We start from the raw sequence: 24,301 nt of genomic DNA on the forward strand, positions 1-24,301 counted from the left end.
TCATATTGTGGAAGAAATTTGGCTTATTTTGAATTTATTAAGCCCTTACGCGATAAAATAAATTGGCATGGTTACTCTAACCTTATCCTGTCCGCCATGACAGATAACGCGAGACTCTCGCCGTGACCCCTTTTCTATGTAAGTCTTGCCAGACCATATTTTGGATTTTCTACGCTATATAATTATCTATTAAGTGCGAATAATCGCTTCTTGGTGGAATTTCAAAGTTGCCGGTAAACCGTATTTACTTTTAATGCGCAGAATTTCTGACCCAAACGGCGCCAAAATTTTACTACGATTTGTTTACATTTCCAAAAAAGGCGCCAATGTCCTTATATGGCACACAAACAAACGAGGCTGAGAACGGAAGTAATCATTATTTGAAATAATATGGTGGACGATCTAAACGAAAATATCGGCTAAAAAAGGTAAACGAGATTTTACAACTATTTCTACAATGATTTTCGATACTTCCGGTATTAAATAAGAGGACTACTCAATTTATTGGATTACATGCAAGGAATATGTTTAAAGTTTTATTATTAGGCTAAAGGAACGCCGGGTGTGAATCACACCCGGCTTGCTCCATTAACACGTATATGCTCTTGTTAGTACCCTGTCCACGAGGTACGAGTAAGGGTACTAATATTAGTACTAGATAACTCTGTGCTACGGGTCTGTGATTTTCACTGGATGCGGAGGCAAGCCACCGCATCCAATCAAATTTAAGTTGTTCAGATTTGAACACTGTTCCTATATGATCGAGACAAGAGAGCACACAACTTGAATGGATTCATAAATCAGCAATATTCCACTGCCAGTCCGAGTTTGTACTGAAATACACCAGTAATGACTTCTCTGTGGTATGTTATCACACTTTCGATGTTAATCTTACAAAGTATTCTTTCGAAGTCAATGGCCTCCACCATTTTTGACCGATGTACAATGCACCGTTGCCACACGCTATTGGTTAGTTGGTATTACATACTAATGGAGGCAACTCAAGAGATCCGATTGATGTCGCTGGGACAAAGCACTAGAATATCTGCTCAATACGCCAAGGTGTAGATAGGGTTAGCATATATGAATCTTGGCTAACGAAGACGATCAGAAGTCTACTTGCATGTTGTTTTTTTTTTCATAATATTTATCAATGTAATCCGAGCAGGTGACATGCATGTTAATGTATGTTAAATTTGTCTACGTTCTGAGATTTTGGAGGAATCAGCTGTACTCTCCCCACTTTCAGTGGTGCTCCAAAGTCCAGGAGCAGAAACGAAACGTAATCCTTGAGCGGCCGGTGTCAAGTGACAGCAGATCCGGGCCAGTGTTATTCACACCATGGTACGGGTTATATACATGTACATGGAATGGTATGTGTTCGTCTTGATGAAAGCAGTTATAAATCTTTCTTCTTCTTCTCCCAGATTGACTACATCTCCGATGCACAAAGAAGATCAGCAGATGAAAATAACAACAAGTTTAAGAAAGCATACGCAGATTTGACGTCAAAAATAGCATATAGATATCCCAACCCTGGTCTTCCGAGGTAAGTTGCAAGCATACCGGTCTTCAAACTTCGGCGCAAAACTTAGCAAAACATTATTCCCATGTAGAGAACACAAAGTTTGTACAGTTTGGTTTCATCTAAATGCATTCAGACGTAGGTTAAAGAAAGAACGCCCAAACCTTTCCAACGATGTTTAGACTAAAAATATTTCTTTGCTTAATACAGTTTGTATAGTTTGTCAAGCTTTCATAAAAACCCATCTTTTTGATCCAATCAACAATATTTTATAGCGTTTTATTACATGTTTAATAATGGAATATTGTAATGTATCAGTGAGTAAAAATATATATCATTACAGTGACGATAAAAGTCGCCACTTAAAAGACGATATAACCTCTGGAACTACTTTCTTTTCTCATACAGCGCCAGTATCATGTGATATCCAGACAAAAAAAGTCCCAAAACATATTTACAAAGTAGTTGTTTGATATAAGTTGCCCATGTTATTTTCTCACTATCATCAAGTGCTTTAACATCAGGCAAACAAGTCCTCTGTTATCTATATTTATGTGTATGCAACAATTTATATCAGTATTTTATATATCTAAAATAGTAGTCAACGTCCATATTTTATACCACACTATCTATATTCATGTGTATGCAACAATTTATATCAGTATTTTATATACTTAAAATAGTAGTCAACGTACATATTTTATACTACACTATCTATATTTATGTGTATGCAACAATTTATGTCAATATTTTATACATCTAAAATAGTAGCCAACATACGAATATCGTCCACATTCTCAACGAGCTCCCATGTTTTGAGATCGCTACCAAGAGTCAGATAAAACGTATAGAACTGATGATGGAATTTATCTAAAGATTTTCAAATTTCATATACACAAATTTCAAATGAATGGATGAAGATGTTCTTCATAAGAACATCAAACAATGCTCAGTGATGGATATCCGAATTTTCTTATTAGTGTTTTTTTAAATACTGGAATGAATGATTCATAAGGTTATACAAGAACTCCTGTAATTGTGTTTGACCGGTTCAGTCTACTAGAAAACATTACTCCTAAATAAGTGTAATAACTTAAACTTTTGAAAATGTCATTATGATGAGTCCATTTCTCAATCTTCATAAGTATTTCTGTCTTTTTGTATTATACCCCCTTTTCACACAAAAGAGCTGCAGTGTGTCTATCTTACTTTGTAATTTGAAACGGTATCTGCAACAAAATACATAAGTCATCGGCATAAAGTAACTGAATAATAATTTATTGTCCATAAAGATTCCGGTTCCACCATTTTCACCCATAATTGATGATAAATCATTTAATAACAAGAAGAAAATGAGAGGACTTAATAGACAACCCTGTCTCACTCCAAGCTACATACAGTATATTCTCTCAGCTTTCATAGAGAAGTCTTTTCAGCTGATCAATACAGCTATTAGATCAGCTGTAAAGACTTCTCTAGGTCAGCTGAGTGAATAGACTGTATGTATCTTAGAGTGTGACAGAGTTGCCTATTAAGTCCTCTCATTTTCTCCTTGTTATAAACTGTCACCATGCACACCATTTGTGTAAGAATGCCTACATGCCATTTGAAAATCGAAGTATAAACAATAGATTCTTTCTCGTTATTTCGAAAGTTATTTATATATTAACGATTGCATTATAAACATATTATCTATTGTCGACTAACCAGTCCGATTTATCGCCTGCCTGTTTTTTAATGTATCTTATCCTAGTTGTGAGCCTGTGTATTGAGTCTTTCATTAGAAATTGCAGTACATACTAGAATGCAAGTCTCTAGTAAAAGGAGTTGCCTTTTGTTTAAAGTGGTATAATTAAACTCTATCTCCATCTATCGGGAACGGTACCATAGTAAAATATAACATTAAATGGGGTATTAAATAATGTCCTATGATATCCAATCTACACTTTACAAATTCTCATGGAAGCCTGGTGACTTGCTATTTCTAAACAACTTTAATGCTCTCAGGACTTCATTCTCATGTATTTGTAAGCTAAGACGCTATTATTTTATGCTTAGCCGTGAAAAAGTGTAATATTTTTACTCGTGGCTTCGCCATTCGTAAGTGAAAATCGAGTTTCAAACGAGGAACTCTTAGATAAAGAATTTTCAAAATCCCAAAACTATTTTACTTCATAAAATGAATTCAGTGACATGTCATACAGAACGTTACTCCAAAGTTTCTCTTATTTATACACGCGTCTCTTTATTTCTGGTTTCCAAAAGTGTTTAATAAATTTCTCTTATACATGTTCTCTTAAACTGATTTAAGAAAGTGTTTTTCCTCCTTTTCAAATATATGCATTCCAAATCGTACCAGGTACAATACATTCGGAATCCATAAGTTTACAAGGAGGAGCTAGTATGACCAGAAAATTGACCGAAAATTCGAATTTCGATTTTAATGTAGTACGTAGACTTAGACAAAGAAAGAAAATTCGATCCGTAGTTTTCTGTTTATTATAAATTGAATTACAAGGCGACACTGTTGAAGGACATAAACTTTTATATATTTTGTACTCTGATGCAACCCTAACCCTACAAGATTTATGCGTCAGGCGTCAGACATCTACAACATTTAGGTGTCAACTCTAGAGAGGACAGTGGTATGATGTAATGCACCTTTGTTAATAGCAGACGTCATTGTCACGTGCCTCCATGGTGACGTTTCCTCACTTGCAAGATGGAGGATAGGAAATATGTTCACCGCCGGGGACAATGTATTCCCGTGGAAGTAACAGATTGGCTCCGATACAAGGAGAGTATTAACGTGGTTGAAAGTCAACAGTTCCAAAATTACCCAAAATGTCTGCCGTATCGCATCACAATGAACACAATTTTAGGAAACAGCCAGTCAGCAAAACCTTACAGGTACCCAACATTGAGTGTGTCTTGCAATTACATGCTGGTTTGTGGTTTATGCTAAACTGCGACTCCACTTGGAAACGTTGTTGTTGTTGTTGTTGTTGTGGGGTTTAACGCCATTCTTCAGCACACGATAGGCTATACATGGCGGCCAGTATTAATGGTGGAGGAAGAACCCGGGAAAACCCCGGAAAGAACCACCGACCCACGAGAAGCTACTGGCAAGCTTTCTCACATACCCACACTGGCTGAATCCGAGACTCGAACCGGCGCAGACACTTGGAAACGTTCAATTTTCTGCTGCATTCGTTACCTGATTCAATTAACTGGATTTAATGTGTATTTTAAACAAGTGTGTTTGATACAATTGAGTATATTGTTTAACATATTTGGAATAAAAAAAATAAATGAAGCTTGCGAATCAATAAACACTTTTGCGTGGCAACTCTTTCAAATATTCAGCAATAAGAAAAACAGACTGTGACGGGAACAATTCGGATCGTCTAAAAATTAAAGGTTTTACTATACGTTTTTAAAATTATCAAGGTGTAATTTTCTTCCTTTGAATTTTTATTTGTTGTCTATATTTTGTACTCAGAGAGCACGCCCTTAAATTTCAATTACTGCGGATAAAAATTGTTTCCTTGTTTTGTGGCTTTCTTGTGACCTATGTCTAAAATACGCACAGCAGTCCGACGCGTGACCGTTATTCATAGCGACCCAGTGATTGCATCCATTGGTTCGCTGATTTCGTAGTGTTCTGTAACAAATATTTAAGTTTTGCTAAAGCCAACGTAAGGAACTAACTGTGAACTGTATGGTGGGTGATTTAGGGTTCCAATAATAAGTTTTTGTAAGGTCTTCATTAATGACGTTCCTGTGTGTGCAAGGGCATTTTCCAGATGCAAAATGATGCACCTTTTGCAAATAGACTAACGTAAATTATGGCATCTAACTGCCCACTGTGGTAAACTATTGTCCATTCACTGTGGTGTTCTCATGTACAATGTGGTTGGAAATTATTCCTTGTGTGTTAAAGAACAAAATGCATATAACTTGTACATCATATTTGTAAAGATATGCTTTTATAGACGATGGCGAACTTGAATGCTTTCTCTTACTTTCAAGCTGAGATTAGTGTATCTAAGTTTGATCACATGTAATGATCTTTTGTAAGAAATTATAGCCTTCTTTTTTGTTCCTGTATACTAATTCCCTGTTGAGCTAGGGTACCACGAAAAATTATGTACCGCGATATTTCCGAACATATCACGATACGTAACACGGTATACCGCAATTATATTAAAGAGCAATACTGTAATATTATATGGCTCGGGACTGGACCCCCTTTTTTTTTTTTTTTTTTGGTTAATCTCTGTCTGTCAAATGCTGAAGAAATATATTGATCTGATTTATAAAAAAAAATACCATCATTTAATAACCATTATATAATTTGAAGAACAAAGATTAATTATCTTGAGATAAAAGAAAATCAAATAGCTCAGCTACCCCCCCTCAAAGAAAAATCACAGACCAACCCCAATTAAATAGCCACTACCTTATTGTTGACACATTTGCGATGTTAATGTTAATTGTATAATTTGTAATCAAAATATGTAACTAAAGTGGGATGATTAAGCTTACGCTACAGCTGACACCCTGTGAAAGACATTAGGCTGACGTTAGAGAGCTTCTTGATTGAAATAGAAAGTGTTAACAGTGAAGCCTACATTTTACTAGCTACACATTGCCAACATCCATCCATCGATCGATCGATCGAGAGAGAGAGAGAGAGAGAGAGAGAGAGAGAGAGAGAGAGAATAAACATAAAACATATTTATTCAATAAACGAGAAAGTATTTAGTGGACTTGAAAAATTACGTAAAATTAAAACAGAAAACAACTGCTATCCGAAAATTCTTAGGACGATTCTCAGTCGTAGAAAGGAATAACTGTACTTAACATGTTAACCTACGCTTATTAATAACTAAAGATGACAGAGTTTTTAAAACCGACATTTTCTAAACGATGGGTTTGGCCTGAATGTCTTTCATGACATCCCATTTGGCCACCACGAGTGGCTTACGTGACTTGTGTCAGACATGTGATTAAAGGATCAAACATGCAATTATATTTATAATATTCAAAATTGCTTTCTGACAAGTGCGAATGTTTCATAAAACAAATAAATAATATCTTTCTGAATTATTTTCTCATGAAAAATCCGAACACATTAATCTCATTTAATTTTTTACAGGATTGCTATGGAATTTTCGTACATTCCATAATGACGAAAACTAACGAAGTTTCGGTACATGAAAAAGTATTGCATTCTTTCCATCGGTATACCGGCAATTCGACGCACCTCAAATTCCCTGCTGATTTTTATCCTTAAACCTTGTGCATTCCTAATTAGTTGATCAGAATTTCTTCTGCACTTCAATATAAACTATTAAAATTGTTTGTTACTATTCAGACAGTTTGCACGTCTGTATTTCTTCACATGTACTTCAGATCGACTACTTATTTTGAAAATGATATCCTAGGTCTGCCTCTATTTATATAATCTTTAATAGTCCCCTACTTAAACGTATCAGCCGTCCATTAATTCCAGATTCAGCAAGCAATTTAGGTCAATAAACATAAGCTATTCAGCTTTTATATGCATAAGGATTTTCCACATTGTGTATTCAGTTTTACTCACTGTTCGAAAATCGACTAATCTGCAATTCTCTCTCTCTCTCTCTCTCTCTCTCTCTCTCTCTCTCTCTCTATATATATATATATATATATATATATATATATATATATATATATATATATATATATATATATATATATATATATATATATATATATAAGATGTAAGCTTCCTGTGATTTTTAAATCCATCAAAATAAGTCGCTAAAATCATGTTATAAAGTAAGTGAAATGTGTGTTTGAAGTCTTTGCTTTATAATTATAGAACTGATATGCATTTACTTACTTCCAGAATACGTCAGGGACGTATAGGCGGCAGTTGGCGCCATATAAAAGAAGTACTTGGCCATGGCGGTAGCAGAGTTGTATTTGTAGATGGTAAGTAAAATGTCCAAATACTTACATAGTGTAAGGCTTTTAGTACTGAGAGACTAAAATGTAAGTGAATGCAGCGGCGGTTTTAGGGCTGTGCTGGCCGGTTGTGAAATGAAGACAATGGGCCCAAAAAATCAATTTCAATATCACTAAAGAAATTCTCTGAAAGATCCATAGAAAAATACATGCTTGTTTTATTTGCAAAATAATCATCTCTATTTTGAACATAAAACAGAGAAAATTTTCATTTAAAAAGCAGATTTAGTAAGGATTGTGCCTCTTTAACACTCCAATACACTGGTATTTGTTTGAATCTGATATCAGCCATTAGTTTCATAAAGGCTTACGGATTTAGGGCGAAATGATTGATTTATAAGTTTATATGTAAGCTTGGTCAGATGTGACTAAATAAGGTAATATAATTTTTTGGGGGCGGGAATAACATTCAACTAGTTTCTTGGTCAAAAAAAATCCAACAAAAAACAAACACATACTATACGAGTGGTCAAGAAACTTGACCAGTACTTATCGAAACCAATTGTCATGGGACAATTAGTTTAAAATAAGGAAATCGAACCTTGTATTATTGGACATGTTCAAAATATAAAGTTTTATTGTAAACGATGTACGAGCATCAAAGTTTATTTGAAACATAGCAGACTGAGCGGTGAACAGATTTTGATGAAATACTTGTACTAATAATTCTTGTATATGAATTTTAAAAAAGTTTTTGAATGCGTTACAATTCACTTTCCAAAAAATGAACATACACACTCAGGATATTAATTATAAAAGACTTTCACTGACTAGAAAGGACCCGTCCGAATTCGGTGAGATTTGTACAAATATTTCCTGTTAATTTACATAGCGAAATTTGCGCACGTTTTGTTAATTAAAACACAGTAAAATCGTTGTCACCATAACTTGAGACAAATGTCAAAAGATATATATATATATATATATATATATATATATATATATATATATATATATATATATATATATATATATATATATATATATATATATATATATATATATAACGATTCAATGGTCGAAAACTAAGTAACAGAAAGAAGCAAAACAAGTTTTATCAAACTTAAGAAATAATTTAATTATCAAAGTTATAAATGAAAATGTAATAGGAATTTACAATATTATGAATTCAATCCAAAATACTCTTAAAATATTTTATTCAAGCCCAAAAGAATCTAATGTTTCGAATGAATTTCACATCCTCGAATGCACTGGAATGCCAACATTCATGATGTATCAAAATGACATCGTCCAGAAACCCACTGAATAATTCAGAATAGTCTCAGAATATTATTTGGTCCAAGGAGCACTTTGTGATTCCTATGAGTAATCCTAACATATATTTCCTCTCAAATATCTTAATACAACATAAAATACGTCTGAAGACTGATGTTGCAACAAGAGCATAAAGTATAAGACTGAGTAAAACTGTCAAGCTCCAAGTGCATAAATATTTACAAGCGTAAGAGGTGGAAACTCAATTTGCTACTACTCCTACGTGAAAATTTGCAAATATTTCGCCTAATAAAATAATCAACCTGACCAAATCCATCCAACAAAAAATAACTTAATTCTTCTAAGAACCCACTCGACCCTACTAGCCAATAAGAAATTACCCCAAACTTGTCAGCATGTTTACCACTAATAATAATATTATTAGTAGTAATTTGATCATAGCTATTTATAGATCATACGCAATCTCGTCACTTTTAATATCTTAAAACAGAAGCTATACAAGTACAGATAGTTTAGCTATGTATAATCACTGCAACTTACAGTCATGAATAAAATTACATTTTTTTAAAGATATACATAACGACCATAGAATCGTACTATATAGAGGCTAGGGGTAAACTATGTCACGGACACAATAAACAACGTGTTTCTTTTCATTAAACATGAAATCAGTAGCACCGGTATAAATACAATGCCGCATAATTACGTAACACTTTATAAAAAAAAATAGAAACAAGGGGAAAAGAGTACAACCATACTAAGCACATGTAAAAGACAGAAAGTTAGATTTCAGTTGTCTCCCTTGCTCATTTAATGGACCAGATCCATTTAGAGTTAATACGTATACATGACTGGCAAGGAATACCTAGATTTGTATTTTTAAGACCCTTCAGTCACTTTTCTGCTGGCATTCGCTCTCCTGTGGCGGGACTGCAGTGAGACTATAGTGTTGTAGTCTATCCGTCAGTGAGACTATTGTGTTATAGTCAGGCTATCCGTCAGTGAGACTATTATGTTATATATAGTCAGGCTATCCGTCAGTGAGACTATTGTGTTATAGTCTATCCGTCATTGGGACAATAGTGTTATAGTCTATCTGCAGTGGTATGGCATATCCGTCAGTGAGACTATATTTTCATATTCTTTTCTTAAGTTCAATAGCCGTTACCTTCCCATTTATATTGGTTCTATTCATTTATTTATTCTGACTTCCAGTACAACATATTTTCAAATATGCCTCCGACGTGCGTCAGCCTTGCAATTTGCAGAAAAATCAGACATATTGCTCTTCGGAAATTTCTTCACATAAAAAGAAACTGCAGTCTGACCATATCGGCTATTTCTACGATTGGATTGACCATAGGATTGATCCAGAAGTTGCGACAGAAAAAGAAGTTAGTTGCCATCGCAATTTCTGAGTGAATCCTTGCTTCGTATAAAAACCAGATGGGCAGAATTGTAGCTATCGGTATAATTGCAGGGTATGAGTCGTGGGATTGACCGAGAAGTCGTGAATGCTTTTTTTCCCCATACGGCTCACAAATCCTCTTAAGATGACAAAGTATAAAATGTGTAGTTTGAGAGACTAGGTTTTAAAAAATGACAAGATATTCACCATAATGACTTATCGATGAATTCTTAGTATTCTATGTGTTGTATTTTCACGTTGCATTCTATCAATCATGCTACTTTCGTTTTTAAATGTTCTTAAGTTTTGAAAAATAACAAACATTCCGATTATACTACTAAGCACCCATTAAATATTTTCCAATCAAGATGTACGTTTCGTCTTCTCTTCAGGCTTGGTAAGCACCTATGACCAGGAAAATTTCAACCAGGCGCTTAATGGCCAGATACCGTATCGCCCCCACCTGAGGACCTCTTTGTACTCTCCCAATAAAATCGACGTCGCCACCACTAGAGAAAACATTGAGTTCGGACCCGCTTCAAAAGCCGTAAGATGTAAGCATATCTCTCTCTCTCTCTCTCTCTCTCTCTCGTTATGTAAAGTCTCTAAAAGGAATTCTTCATGTTATACAAATTTTAAAATTGTCTCTATTTCATCATTTTAGTGCCAGCTGTAGAGGAATTGCCCCTTATGAGTGAAAATGAAAGAGCAAGGAAAATGGCACTGCAGAGCCCACACAAGCACAAAGGATTTTACCGCTATAATTAATATTCGAGAAACGTTTGGCATAAATACATCAACATGTTCCGTTGTAATTTAAATGCTTGCTTTAACTTATACTTTAAGTCTTGATTACACCGTCTTGCCGAATGTGATGTTGGCTAGATATGAAATGAACTGAATATTGTATACTAATGATCAAAGACGGTCACTTGTGTAAAGCTTAAATTGTCCGTTGCTGATCACTAACGATCGCTTGTGTAAAGCGTAATTCTACTTTTTTTGCTTGACACAAGTAACATACTGTAACAATATGATTTGAAAGGGCAAGCCCATGAAAAGTTACACTCTCCACTATTTGACACATATTAACGTAATAAATATCGAAAATGTACATGAAGTTCTGATGGGGAAAATACTTAAGTTCAAACTGTTTAAATTCTAGCGTATCTGCCTTCTGTTCGGCACCGCCATATTGCAGAGATAAAATGTATAAATGATTTGAAAGCAGCAGTCTCCTCAAATGGTTCGTTGAATCGCGAGGGCGGTTTGTGTTCACTGCAGTGATGTATATACGCTACATTAAAGAATGTTGTTTGAATGAAATATTTTCACAGAATCAAACATTTGACCACAGCAAACATCGAGTTTATATTGCCTACATGCTTTATCTGGACTGAATATTTAAAACATCAGTTTTTAATTTGACTCCTTCTACAGGAATGTCTAACTAACAAGTTAAGTGGTTGTATGGTAACCACTTGTTTCAACATCGGAGTACATATAGCAATCGTAAACAATAGACAAATTTGTGACGTCAAGGGCAGCCTCTAATGGCGGCTGACGGTATCAACAATAGTACAGTACGAATTATTTAGCAGAAATACAAACTATTTTTATGTGGGGAATATATAAAACACGTATCAGTGTTTACAATCAGAATCTCTGTTAATATTAATATGCACAATTTTGCGATTGCACCCTTTTTTTAAGAAAAAAAAGCCTAATTGTAAAAGCTCTGTTACTTGGTGGAAATCGCAAAGTTTGTTTTGTAATGATTAAAATGTTGATACAGTGATCCAAACTGCTTGTTATGACCTTTTCAGTATTATTTATATTGTGGTGAACTTTTTTTGAATTATACCAGTACACAGTATTATTTATATTTTAATATATTTATACCAAGTTAAATCTCATATGGAAAATGCATGAGTTTACTGGGAAGGGTTTATTTTTACTGTGAAAAATTTGCTCAGTGGTGCTCTACTGGCAGTATGAACTGGTAGCTGTACCAATGTTTCATCATATGTAGTATTGTGGATTTAATAAAATTACCTTTTTAAATAAAATTTTTTTCTATCATTTATTTATGTGATTAATAAACAAATTTTATTCTTCATGTTGGATTTCTTTGTGGTTTTCGAAGTCTTACTTTATATGTAAATTTCACCTTCACGATGCCAGGGTCGACGGCATGAAGATATTTTTTTTTTAAAAAGTTGTTGGATGTGGGTATGGAGGAAACGATACGATTTAAAAAACAAAGCAAAAACTAAACTTCTTTCAAACAGACTTTCACATGGTTATCTAACCTGGGTCACCCGGCTCTCTCCGGCTTTCGTCGCAGCGCGATGGAAGCTAAAATTAATTTGGAAAGAAAAAAAAAAACACAAAAAATAAACAAAAACAAGCAACAACAAAAACTACGTGAAACGAAAGGTTTTTGGGCGGCACTAAACAGTGATGCGATATCTCTTTGGTTGTGTATTAGTCTAACATCCACGAAGACACATAAGTAGTGAATGGGGGCACCCTACGGACAATGGGAATTAGCATTAAAAAACCCCTTGGGCAAATCTACGGACAATGGAAATTTAACATGGAGAAAAATCGTGGGCAAATCTACGGACAAGGGGAATTAACATGGGAATAAATCGTGGGCCACTTTACGGACAAGGGGAATTTAACATGGTGATAAATCGTGGGTCACTCTACGGACAAGGGGAATTGAACATAGGATTTTTTTTAAAATTTTTTTTAAAAAAAAGGGGTAGGCAATTCAAAGACTATCTCTTTTCGAGAAATATGGCTGGCCCTGAAAAGGGCCTTTGGGTTTTTTCTTCTTCTTCTTCTTTTAACTTCTTAACTTCTTCCACCATCCTCTTATTTTGTCCATCATTCCTTTCTTCTTTTTCTTTTCTGTTTCCGGCAACCAGTCCGGGTGGCCCATGGCCCGGAACTTCTCTTGGATTTTCATCCAGTTTGTGTTCAGTTTTTCTAATTCATCCCTTTTTTTTCTATTTTCTTCTTCTTTTCTTTCCTTTGACCACTTTTCTTTGATCTTCTTGACCTCTTCGGTCAGCACATTCCTCATTAGTTCTTCAGCTTTCTTAAGTTTTTCTAACCCCCACTTCGCGAAACACCAATCTGTCCATTCTACAATGTCTTCTAGAAAGCACCTTGCACTCGTCACATGATCTATCGCTTCTTTTAACTTACCCACTTTGACATACGGTGGGTTAATTAAACCTCTGATTCTCTTCTCCTCATCCTCTATCATTTCTTTTACAATATTTACGGATAAGTGGAGGCTGGTTACTTGTCTTGAGACGAAGTCTTTTGTCACTGCATACCTCCATTCCTGTTCAACCCTTTCTACTACACTCAATCCATCTACCATCCAATACCAACTTCCCATAAGATCGTTGTATAAAGCTGAAGCTGCTGGCATCTTCTTGTTTGCTTATTCCGTAGAATGGGTTCCAATGGCCAACACTGTTAGTTTTATACTGAAAGCGCGTACGTGAAGGAAAACATCCCCCTAAAACATAAAATTGATCTTACCTAGATCATGACCCAACAACGCGCGGACGTGAAGGAAAACATCCCCTACTTTCTCATTTCATATAATATAACCCAAACTATACTCTCCACATTTGCTAAGAAACAATAAAGAAACCCATAATCTACTATTCTCACAAACATACCTTTACTCATACAAACACAAACACACAATCACATACACTTCCACTATTAATAAAGAGTTAGTGTTTATATTCACACTACTCTACCTACACACATTGGCAAATTGATGGTTATTTCTTTTCTAGAGTATTGGGTAGCCCTGAAAAGGGCTGTTTTGTTTGGAACTTCATGGACACCTGGTTAATGGTGGCACCTTCCAGGCCTGGCGCCACATACACATCTTATCCCCCAGTTACTTTTTACCTTTTGGGGGGAGAGAGCAGAGGCAGGATATGTTGCTTCAGAATCCCAATTTTCGCTCTCTGGGATTTTGAAATTTCTTCTCTCCTTTTCCTCCTCCTCTTCTTTGTTTCTTCTTTCCTCTTTATATCTTCTTTCTTCTTCTTTATATCTTTTCTCCTCCTCTTCTTTGTTTCTTCTTTCCTCCTCTCTTATCCTTCCCTCCTCGACAATGGCTTCCGCGGCAAGTTCATTTAATATGCGCCTGGCATATTCCAGATGCACATGAAGCTCCAACAGTTTCTCAAGTCTCGTGTTCATTTTTTGGTGTTGATCAATCAGCAAGGGTAGCTGGACTGCCGAACGAGTTTCAATTTATACTGAAAGCGCGGACGTGAAGGAAAACATCCCCCTAAAAACATAAAATTCATCTTACCTAGATCATGACCAAAAAAAACAACAACAACGCGCGGACCTAAAAGAAACACTCGCTCACTTTTTTATGCTACCCATCACTTCAATAGACTATCCACATACTCAAAGCAATCCAATCTAACACCAAATATACACCTCAAGCAGCCCAAAAAAAACAAACATCATTTTAATCTACTATCCACACCAACCTATTTTATCACTTACAAACACAAACACACTAACTTATACCCTCACATTTTTTTAAGAATGAGTTAGTGTTTATTTTCACACTACTCTACCTACACACATTGGCAAATCGATCGTTATTTCTTTTCTAGAGTATTGGGTAGCCCTGAAAAGGGCTGTTTTTTGTTTTTTTGCTATGGCATTCTTTTTTAGTTTCTAAGAATGCGATGTCCTCTGAGGATAGACTTTCTGGCAATAGGTCTGCTTCTTCGGAAAGAGAAGAAGAATTCTTTGGTGTCGATACGACAATCGACAAAGCCTCTGTCAGCTTCAGGTTGCTGCTGCTGTTGTTGCTGCTGTTGCTGCTGTTGCTGCTGTCTCTGAAGTCTGTACTTCTCTGTCCATTCTTCTTTCTCCCTGTTCATTTCTTCTCTGAAGAGCTCTTCTATCAGGTCTTCAGTGATTTTTAACATTCTCACATTCTCTATTTCTTCTGGCTTCGGTATCAGACTGTGTCTGACCCTATGCAAATTCACGTAGGCTTCGTTGAGCTTAGCTAGTTTGGAGCACATCTTCTTAGGAGGATGAGTCGACAATGGATGGCTAGACTGGGAACAACTCGGTTCTTAAGGTGAAAGCGCGGACGTGAAGGAAAACATCCCCCCACACGGTTTTCGAGCCGCAACGTTCATGAGAGGGATAGTAAGAAATGAAAGAGCATCAATCCAACATTCTTATAGCTAAACAAACCACAAAGGCATTTTTTTCAAAACACAACATTTTTATTCAAAAATCACTTAACACTAACTAACATCAACTCTAACAATAATCCAACATTATAACATCAAACAATTTTTTTCAAATGACAAACATTTTTTTCTTCAATTACTAACTACTTTGAACAAGGCTGACAATGTTGTGAATGAAATTGTGATTTCCACTGTTGGAAATCATTAGGCCATTGATGGACACTACGTTTCCTAGCTTGAGACAAAAGATAAGCATAATGGTCACAAAACCATCGATCTACTTTCACATCGTTTCTAGCAGAAGAACGAGGATCGAAATGAGTCACTAAATGTTCTAAGGAATAGCCCAGGCTGCGATGATGCAGAAAATACACACAGTACTGTCCACACACCAAGGAATCTGTGCCTTGTAATTTCACATTATTGAATCGGGTGGTTTGAGCATTTCTTCTCATAAAGTCAATGATATCGTTTTCCAAAGGGGGCAATCCGTACGAATCGAAATATTCCACACATCCTTCTTGAGGAAAGTAGACGGCTACCCAGTGGGTTCCTGGGAGATGACTGTCGTCCGTGTTGATCACGTAAGCTTGATGGTCTTTAGGTTTGCGATGAGGGAGTTCATCTTTAGCACAGACGACAGGATTCCAAGAAGACGTATACGAACTGTGGTTCAAAAGGTAATAAAGTTCCCAGGTATCCATTGTTTTGTGTTTGTTTTCTTCTTCACAGGTAATAATACGTCGTCAATTCGATCCTGACTTTTTGCTTGAAAATGTCTGACGAATAAACGGTTATTCGTTCTGTTTCCTCACTCTGATTCAGGAGAGCTTCGATACGATGGATCTCTTGAGTGGTTAATGGTGGACAAGAATGTTCACGCAAGTCTTTATACCACTGGTGCAACACGTCTTTGTTCGAGATGAGACTCCAAGCTTCGTCCAGATACTCGTCCAATTTTTCTTCTTGACTTAACATTAGGCATTTATCGTGTTGAATTTGACTGGGATGATCGTTTTGACATCCATAACAATTTTTCTTGATCAATTCCGTCATTTTGTCGACCAAGTGTTTGGCAAAACAGGAGACTAAATGGGCTTCTTGTTCTGGCCATCTCGACTTCATCATGATATCTTCTTCGTCTTTGTCTTGAGATTCTTCTCCTTCCACGGTCTCCTTACATTTCATCTCCAAAGTTTCTCCACTAGGTAAAGAGGGATAACAGTCTTCCATGGCTTTCTAATAATCTAGAATGACTTCTCTCAAACTGTTGATTTCTATGGTATTATCGAATTCTGCATACAGGATGACGTTCACTGTATGTTTCAGTACTTCTGCAAACTGAAGTTCCATACGAATCTGGCCAGATTTTATAGGGTGGAAATGTCCCTCGTCGCTGCCTTGGTCTGGAGTGAAATCGAAAGCCCACAAAGCATAGCCTCCTGCATAATCCTCATACTCAATGCCGTGACTGGTGTTGGTTCCTAACTGACCGGTGGCTTCGTACAGGGACAAGTACGATCTCAAGTAATTCATCTTCTTGTCACTAAAGTCAGGTTCGAAAGGTCGGGTACACAAGGTCTTGCCATCACGACTGACTTCGATTTTCTTCACGTTGAAATGTTGAAAGTTGAAAGGATTTTCTTTGAAGGCTCCGTTGAAGGCTGAATTCGAGACCATACCAAGAATCAAACGTTTGGGTAACTGTCCTTGGAACAGATGATCTTCGGTTATGGATTGAAGGTTAGCGGGAATGGTGAACGTTTTCACTTCCACACGTCGGATGGGATACTTGGCAGTCGTTCTGCTCAACGTTTGACTGATGTCGTTACCCACTTTGGGTAACACTTCCACGCGTCGTACGTAGAGTTTGGCCTCCTGGATTATGCTTTTAGGAGCCTTAGCAGGATCAGCAGCTATCAAATGGAAAGCGGCACTGCTGCGATTCAGTCTCAAGCGGACATTGACCCCGTTCAGCAAATATTTCTCTTGCAACCACATGTCCAAATGCAAACGATCCATCAGTTCTAAACTCTTCTTCTCTAAGATTTTGCTTTCTCTTGCCTCAAAGCCGGAATTGCTTCCATCTGTTTTCTCGAACTTGCCCGCTTCGTCAGCTACCCACAGCACGCAGGCATTGAGATGACTATCCTTGGCATCTATTCCGTACGTCAAGAGATTTTCCAAGTAGGCACGGTAAGGGTATGTATCCATGCTGCTGCTGACTAGTTTGTTATTCAAGTACAAATCCACTGAGCTGAACAAGGAATGCATGAAATTGTTGACGGGAGCTATTTCGTCAGCGTCATCTACTCCACTATCATCTTTTTCTAGAACTTGGACTTTCAAGTACAAGTAACTGCTATTCAGATCGATGTAATCTTCGGGCTGCCCCTTGATTTCAAATTCGATGGGAGCGGAATCGGTCAGTGAGGAGATGGGATTAAATTCCACCCATTGGGATTCTTGCATGGTCATCATGGTGGGGGGCATGGCAAACAGATCCAGTTCCGTCTTGGAACAGGCGCAAGACTCTCGGTGCATCATTTTTTGTTGTTGCTGTGTCTCAATAATCGAAAACGTCTAAGTCTCGAACGGTTCTTCTTTTCTTGGCCTTTCTCGCTTGAAGTCTGGTGAAAGGGTGTTTTCTTCTTCGTCGTCTCTTTCTGCCTTGTCCTTGCTGAATGCTTGACTCGGTAGCGTGCAGGGCATTTATAGGTGTGTCTCGTCGGCCCAAAATGTCTTTGCCCGTTTGCAGCAAGACATTTTTGCCTGCCCTCATGAAGGCTTCTTTAGGGTTTTGTTTGTCGATGATGACATTTTGGAGAAATTCTTCGCCTTGTGTCAGTGCCGCACCTTTCAAGGCGTGCAATCCGCGTGTCACCATCGGTTTCAACACTGGGGCCACCGAACGAAAGGCCGATTTTAACATGTCTCCTAAACCGTGTCCTCGCTGTCGAGCCACCCCTTGGTACACTGGATACATGACTTACTTACGAGTCGTGAGAGAACCGTTTTCGAAAATGGAGTTTCACCGTGACTTTTCCTTTGGTGAATGGAATATTTTGTCCCAAATCTCCTTTTATAGTAATGTTGACCGTGTCCAAGTACGACTTGCTGACGGGTAAATAGTGAGGATGGACAAATTCGCGGTGAACGTGGTAAGTGTTTCCACCTTCCTCGTCAGCGTTTGTGGCAGAATCCACTTTGAAAGGAATGACACGCAGTAACGGCACGGAGGTGTGTCCCACCACGTTGTACTCCACTATATCGGAATACACAAAGATCAAATTCAGTCCTTGGTTCAGTTCTACCGGGAAACGAAAATACCTGGCAAAAATATCGTTGTCGGAAATGACTGGCAATTCGTTTTTCTTTATCATGACCATTCTCATCTCCGTGTCACCGCCCAATATGTCAAACAATTCAGGACAAAATAAGAAAGACATGAATTTTTTGGACCCCTCAGAAAATTTCATCAGAAAGCGACGAGCTATTTTGTGGTATTCCAGGGTGACACTTTTTTGGACATTACTCAAAGCTTTATGGAACACGCCATTAAACCTGGAGGCTATGGCGCTGACCAAATGATGACCACTGAAATAATAGCCTGGGAGAATGGACAAGTTGTAGGTCCACGTTTTAAGTTTGTCATCATAGGTTCTATTGGTAGATGTGCCAATTTTATCCAACTCCACTTGCAATTGTTGGTCATGAACTTCCACCTTAAACCAATTTTGCTGGGCAATGATATTTTGGACTTGGGTTGGGTGAATCATTTCCACTAAAGCCACTTCCCAATGGGCTTCGTGATCTAAGGGGATGGCTTGAGGTAATTTGGCCGTGTAACAGCACAACGTGTTGTTGGGAAACACCTCCATGGAACTGTCACTGGGTAAGGTTAAGTAAAATTGGTTTTGGTGACTCATAATTCTAGAGTTCTGTGGCTGTCCGAGGGATATTACTGGACGTCAGAGGCGTGTCTTCGCCCAAAATGGGGTTCTGGTTGTGGTTGTTGTTGGAGTGGTGACTGGCACTGGCACTGGACACAACGTTCCCGTTCGAGGAGAATTTCAGGGAGGGATTGGGAAGTAGGTAACCGATGCAACTGCTCAATAAAATGGTCCACAATTGTTTGTCTCCTTGTTGCAAACTCAAATTGGCGATGGCTGCCCCGATGACACAATACACCACGAAGATTTGGCAGAAAAAGACGATTTGCGTTTTAGGCACACGTTCTCCACACCACACCCACAAGGGTTGTTTTTGTAAATCTTGCACAGAAGAACTAGGGGAAGAAGGACTGGTCGACGTAGCTGCGTCTGATGTGTGAAAGGGCATGATGGTCACTTCTTCTTTTTATAGTCGATGACTTGCGAAGCGTCGATCCAAGAATCGAAACTGGGTGGATATCCTTTCCAACGTACTTTGACTTCTTTGACACGTCGTTTGCCCACTTTACGGGTTCTGCGTTCGAGAATGCTTTCGATGTCGTACACGTCGTCTTCTTTTTTGGTGACACGTTGTAACTCGGGCAAATAAAACGTTCCTTTGAGTACTTCTCCGTTCATGTCTTCCAATTTATAGACGGTAGGATGACGGCCATGTACTCGTCCAGTGACGCGAAACAGTTCGGTCGTCCAGTTAGGTAAGTAACCTTTGTCGAAAGTGCGTTTGGTTTTGCCAATGCGCACCCAATCTCCTACGGTCAACTCTCCACTTTTCTTGGGGACAGCCCTCGTCGGGGACGTACCGAACAGGCGCTCGAACATCAGCACTTCGTTGTCGGGAGTCACGTCTTGCGGGGCACGTCCGATGCTTCGATGGTAAGATTGGTTGTACGCTTGCACCAGGTGCGGTAAGATGTCGATGTACTTCAGAGTGTGGTGATGCGTAAAATATTTCCACATGCGTTCTTTCAAAGTGCGTTGAAAACGTTCCACGATGCTGGCTTTGGTTTCGGGATTTTCGGTGGTAAAAAAATGAATGTCACGTTTCTTTAATTCTTTTTGGAAAGCTTGGTTCAGAAATTCGGTGCCTTTGTCCGTTTGCCATCGAAGAGGGCGACGGCCGCTTTGTTTCAACACCCGTTGCAGGGCTCGCACTAACTCGCTGCTCGATTTGGAAGTCAAAGGCACGACCCAGGCAAATTTGGAAAAGACGTCGATGACACAAAACAAATATTTGTAACCACGATTGTAGCTGGCCAAATGAGAGACATCGGCTAAATCGGCTTGCCATTGATGATCGATGCCTTCCACTCGGGTGCGACTTCTGGCAAACTTGCGTCGAATGGGTTTGTGTAAAGTGTAGGTAGCTTGTTCTTGTAACCATCGTTGCACTTGAGGTAAACGGAGACTTTTCAGTCGCGTTTTGGCAGCACGATACAATTTTTGAACTCCTGCGTAACCTGCAGGATGGGAGGGATCGTAGTAAATGCTAGCTAAGACTTTTTCCATTTTTTTGTGTTGATTGGTGTCTTAATAAGGCACCCACTCTTGGAAGAGGCTACTCTTTTTCTCTTGGGGTATTTTCTTGGATTGCAATGCTTTGCGTGTGCGGCCAGCAATAGGTGTCGAAGATGAGGAGGAGGATGTCTGAGCGGGGGATATCGGTTCTTGTTTCACTTCTGTTTTCACTTCTGTCTTCACTTTCTTTTTCTCTTGTGAGGAAGAAGGGGTGGCCATCATCTTTTTAATCCATCCAATTCTGGAGGTAGGTGGTGTTGTTAACTTGCGTACTTTTTCTGGTGGAGTTTGAAATCCTTCTTCTTCTTCTTCTTCTTTTCCTTTTTCTGTCTTGGTCACGGGTACTGGTGGTACTGGTACTGGTACTGGTGATGGTGCTGGACTTTTCATCAAGGTCTTAAAATCTTTCAAAGTGGGTAGAGCTGTTTCGTCTAAAGCTTTCTGGTGAAAGAGTTGCAGTCGTTGCAAGAGTTGACCGTACTTTTGCGATTTTTCTGTTTCGGACAAATCTTGGCGATCCATCAAGGACTGCAATTCCTGTTGTAACTGGGACATCTCGCTCAAATTGGGATTGGGAGGTAAATGCGGGGTGCGTTGTTCTTGCCACCGATGGTATTCCATCCATCGTTTGTAAGGCACTAAAGCTAGTTTTCGTCCTTCCATGGGGTTGTCAGGGGTGAATTCTGAGATCTTGGGACTTCCGAAGGCCTTTTTATCTTGCTCCCATCAGTCCTCCCAACATGGTTCCCAAGACTCCTTTCAGTATGGGGCCTAACAAGAGAGGTAAAATGCCTCCACGTTGGACCAACATCTTCTTTTTTTGACGAATGGGAATTTTCTTTTGAACCATTTTCCGAAGAACGTGACGATGTTTGCCTAAGCATTGTTTCTGGTGTTTGGACAAAGGGATCGTGCCTTTCAAAACGTTCAAACAACATTCGCACACGGTATCGATGACCTCTTTGGAGGCCGTTTGAATGAGTTTTTTTCGTAGGGGTGGAGAAGCTTTGGACAGGACAGATAACAGGTCCCCATGTTTGGCTAAACGTGGTGGTAGTCCTTTTCTTTTCTTTCCTTGGGGTTTTCTGGAGGGTGACATCTTTGAGTCTTTAGGAGCACCTAAAAACACTGATACCCTACTCGGTCACAGGCCTTTTTTATACTGGAACGCGTCGCCACTGATTGTCTTTACGTTTTATCAGTTTGAGGACAGGCATGACACGTCGTGCAGGGGTACGTAACGGACTAAATCGAGCCAGTTCTTGTTTGGACAAATCCAGTAAACTTTGTAACATGCCCGATCTTTCTTGAACTTTGATTTTGGGAGAAGGTACTTTGTGAGCAGCAGCCACTGCCGCTAAATTGGAAGGTCCTGCCACTGGGGAAGTTCTTTTGGGGGTCATCAACGGAGAAGTTCTTGGTGTGATCAACGTCTCCAAGTACTCTTCAGTTCCTGGTGACATCAACGGAGAAGTGGACAAACGTGAGGCTGCCGGAGACGTTGTGGCAGGTCGTGGCTTGCGAGTGTAAGGTTGCGTCCTGGCCGAAGTGCCTCTCTTGCGACTAGTTTTCTTCTGTGGACTTTTCTTTTTCTGAGGACTTTTTCTCTGTTTCTTTTTCTGGGGGCTTCTTTTCTTTTTCCGGGGTGGTGTCTGGTAAGAGGAGGGTCCTGCCACTGGAGAAGTTATTCTTCTTGGGGACTTGGTCTTTTTCTTTTTCTTCTTGGGGCTTCGTTGAACTTTTGTCTTGGGGATAACTTTGGGGGCATTAGGATCCCATCTTAAGAGTGAGCGAATGATGACCCCTCCTAGAGTACCGCTCCCTCCAGGTTTCAAAATGATTTGTTTTTTGGTTTGAGTGTCGATGCGGGGATCGGCCAGTTGGACCAAAGCGACTTTGTTTCGATCGAAAAAGCGTTGGGTTTGATGAGGAATCTGAATGATTCCTTGGAGTAATTGACGTGCCGTCACCGTGAACCATCGTAAGACTTCTTTGAGACTAGCTTCTAAGACACGGGCTCGTGTTTGTGGATCTTTTTCTCGGCTGATGCCATACAAGGCACGAATCAATTTGACGGGAAGATGTGACTGAAGGGACGTCATGTTCACACTGTGTGAGACAGACGAAAAAGGGTCTGAGGTTTTTATAGATTTTTTTCATGGGAGGAGTGAAATGAAGTCGAGGACGGAGACGTGTACAGGACAGGTCCTCCGTCTTGGCACCAGTGGTGAAACAAGTGGGTACGAAATCGCAAATCCTCGGGGGTCGTAGGTTTCAAATCGACGAGTAAATAGGCGTGTGGCGTTTGAGTGGCATCGTCGTACGCCTGAGTCAGCCAAGGCGTTCCTAACTGTTTGGCTAAGACTTGCACTTGCGATTTATCTCGAGGGCTTTTAAACAAGACTACGTAATGCGCATTGAGACTGATGGTGCGATGGGCTTTACTTTGTTGAAACAAATTTTGGGTGATGTAAACGACACTGGCATTACGGTGATGCCCTTTGCGCGTAAACCACAATTTAATTTCTTCTTCGTCTTCTCCTAACATGTCGTCGAAAATGACCAAATGGGTTAGACGGGAGTCAGAGACGATGCCATCGTCTTCTTTAGGAATGCCTTCCACAAACACGATGGAATCGCCTTGACTTTCTCGCAAGAGGCTGTACGCCGATTGCCACTCTTTGTAACACCACACGATCCGTTGAGGGGGCCGATCGATCAAATGATGTTTATGTTCGATCAAACGTTTGACGAATTCGGTTTTGCCTGAACCGCTAGGTCCAGCAATGAGCATGTTAAAGGGATGGCGAAGATACAAAGCCTCCCAACTGGCACGATCTAAGTGTTCGTCGATGACTTTGACAGTAGAGGAAGAGGGAGCAGAGACAGCAGAGGTAGCCATGGTATGAGAAATGTCACTTGTGACACGAAAAAACAAACAAGACAAGAGTTTATATACTTTTTCAGAACACGTTTATTGAATGTTTCAAATATGAACACGAAAGACAAAAATACATACAACCCAAATAGTGATGTACAGGAATATAAAACACAGCAAAGCGATCAAAGTGGAATATAAACAAGTGTCTGTACAACATGTTTTGGTTAACCAAGATGTCCTAGGGACAGTGTGTAATGTTCTTACAGTCTCTACATGAGGTATTGTCACACAAGTGTCCTCCCGGAATGACCTTTCAGGCATGTCCATGACAGTCCTGTCCTGAAGCGAGTGGTTGTTCTCGGTGACGGGTTCTTCTGGCACCGTCACTAACACGGGATGAAAAGTAACTTTTTTCCTTGAACAACTCTTGTGCATACTGGGCCACTTCTTGGGTCCAAGCCTCAAAACCCCATTCTTTCCAATCACGAACATCTG

The 24,301-nt window shown here is 38.9% G+C and overlaps 1 protein-coding gene across 4 annotated transcripts in view; it reads left to right on the forward strand.

Moving 5' to 3' along the window:
* LOC149785300 (uncharacterized) overlaps window positions 1-12,303 on the forward strand; it is a 40,026-nt gene extending 27,723 nt beyond the window's left edge. For all 4 annotated transcript variants that reach the window (XM_089979182.1, XM_089979183.1, XM_089979181.1 and 1 more), the window contains exons 3-6: window positions 1,428-1,549; window positions 7,422-7,507; window positions 10,577-10,738; window positions 10,849-12,303. In XM_089979182.1, coding sequence (XP_089835308.1) covers window positions 1,428-1,549; window positions 7,422-7,507; window positions 10,577-10,738; window positions 10,849-10,952 — 474 coding nt within the window. In that variant the 3' untranslated portion in view covers window positions 10,953-12,303. The remainder of the gene's footprint in view (window positions 1-1,427; window positions 1,550-7,421; window positions 7,508-10,576; window positions 10,739-10,848) is intronic.
* Window positions 12,304-24,301: the final 11,998 nt, after the last annotated feature.

This window comes from Sinohyriopsis cumingii, chromosome 13 (assembly GCF_028554795.1).
Source record: "Sinohyriopsis cumingii isolate HCF-2022 chromosome 13, ASM2855479v2, whole genome shotgun sequence".
Lineage (NCBI taxonomy): Eukaryota > Metazoa > Mollusca > Bivalvia > Unionida > Unionidae > Sinohyriopsis > Sinohyriopsis cumingii.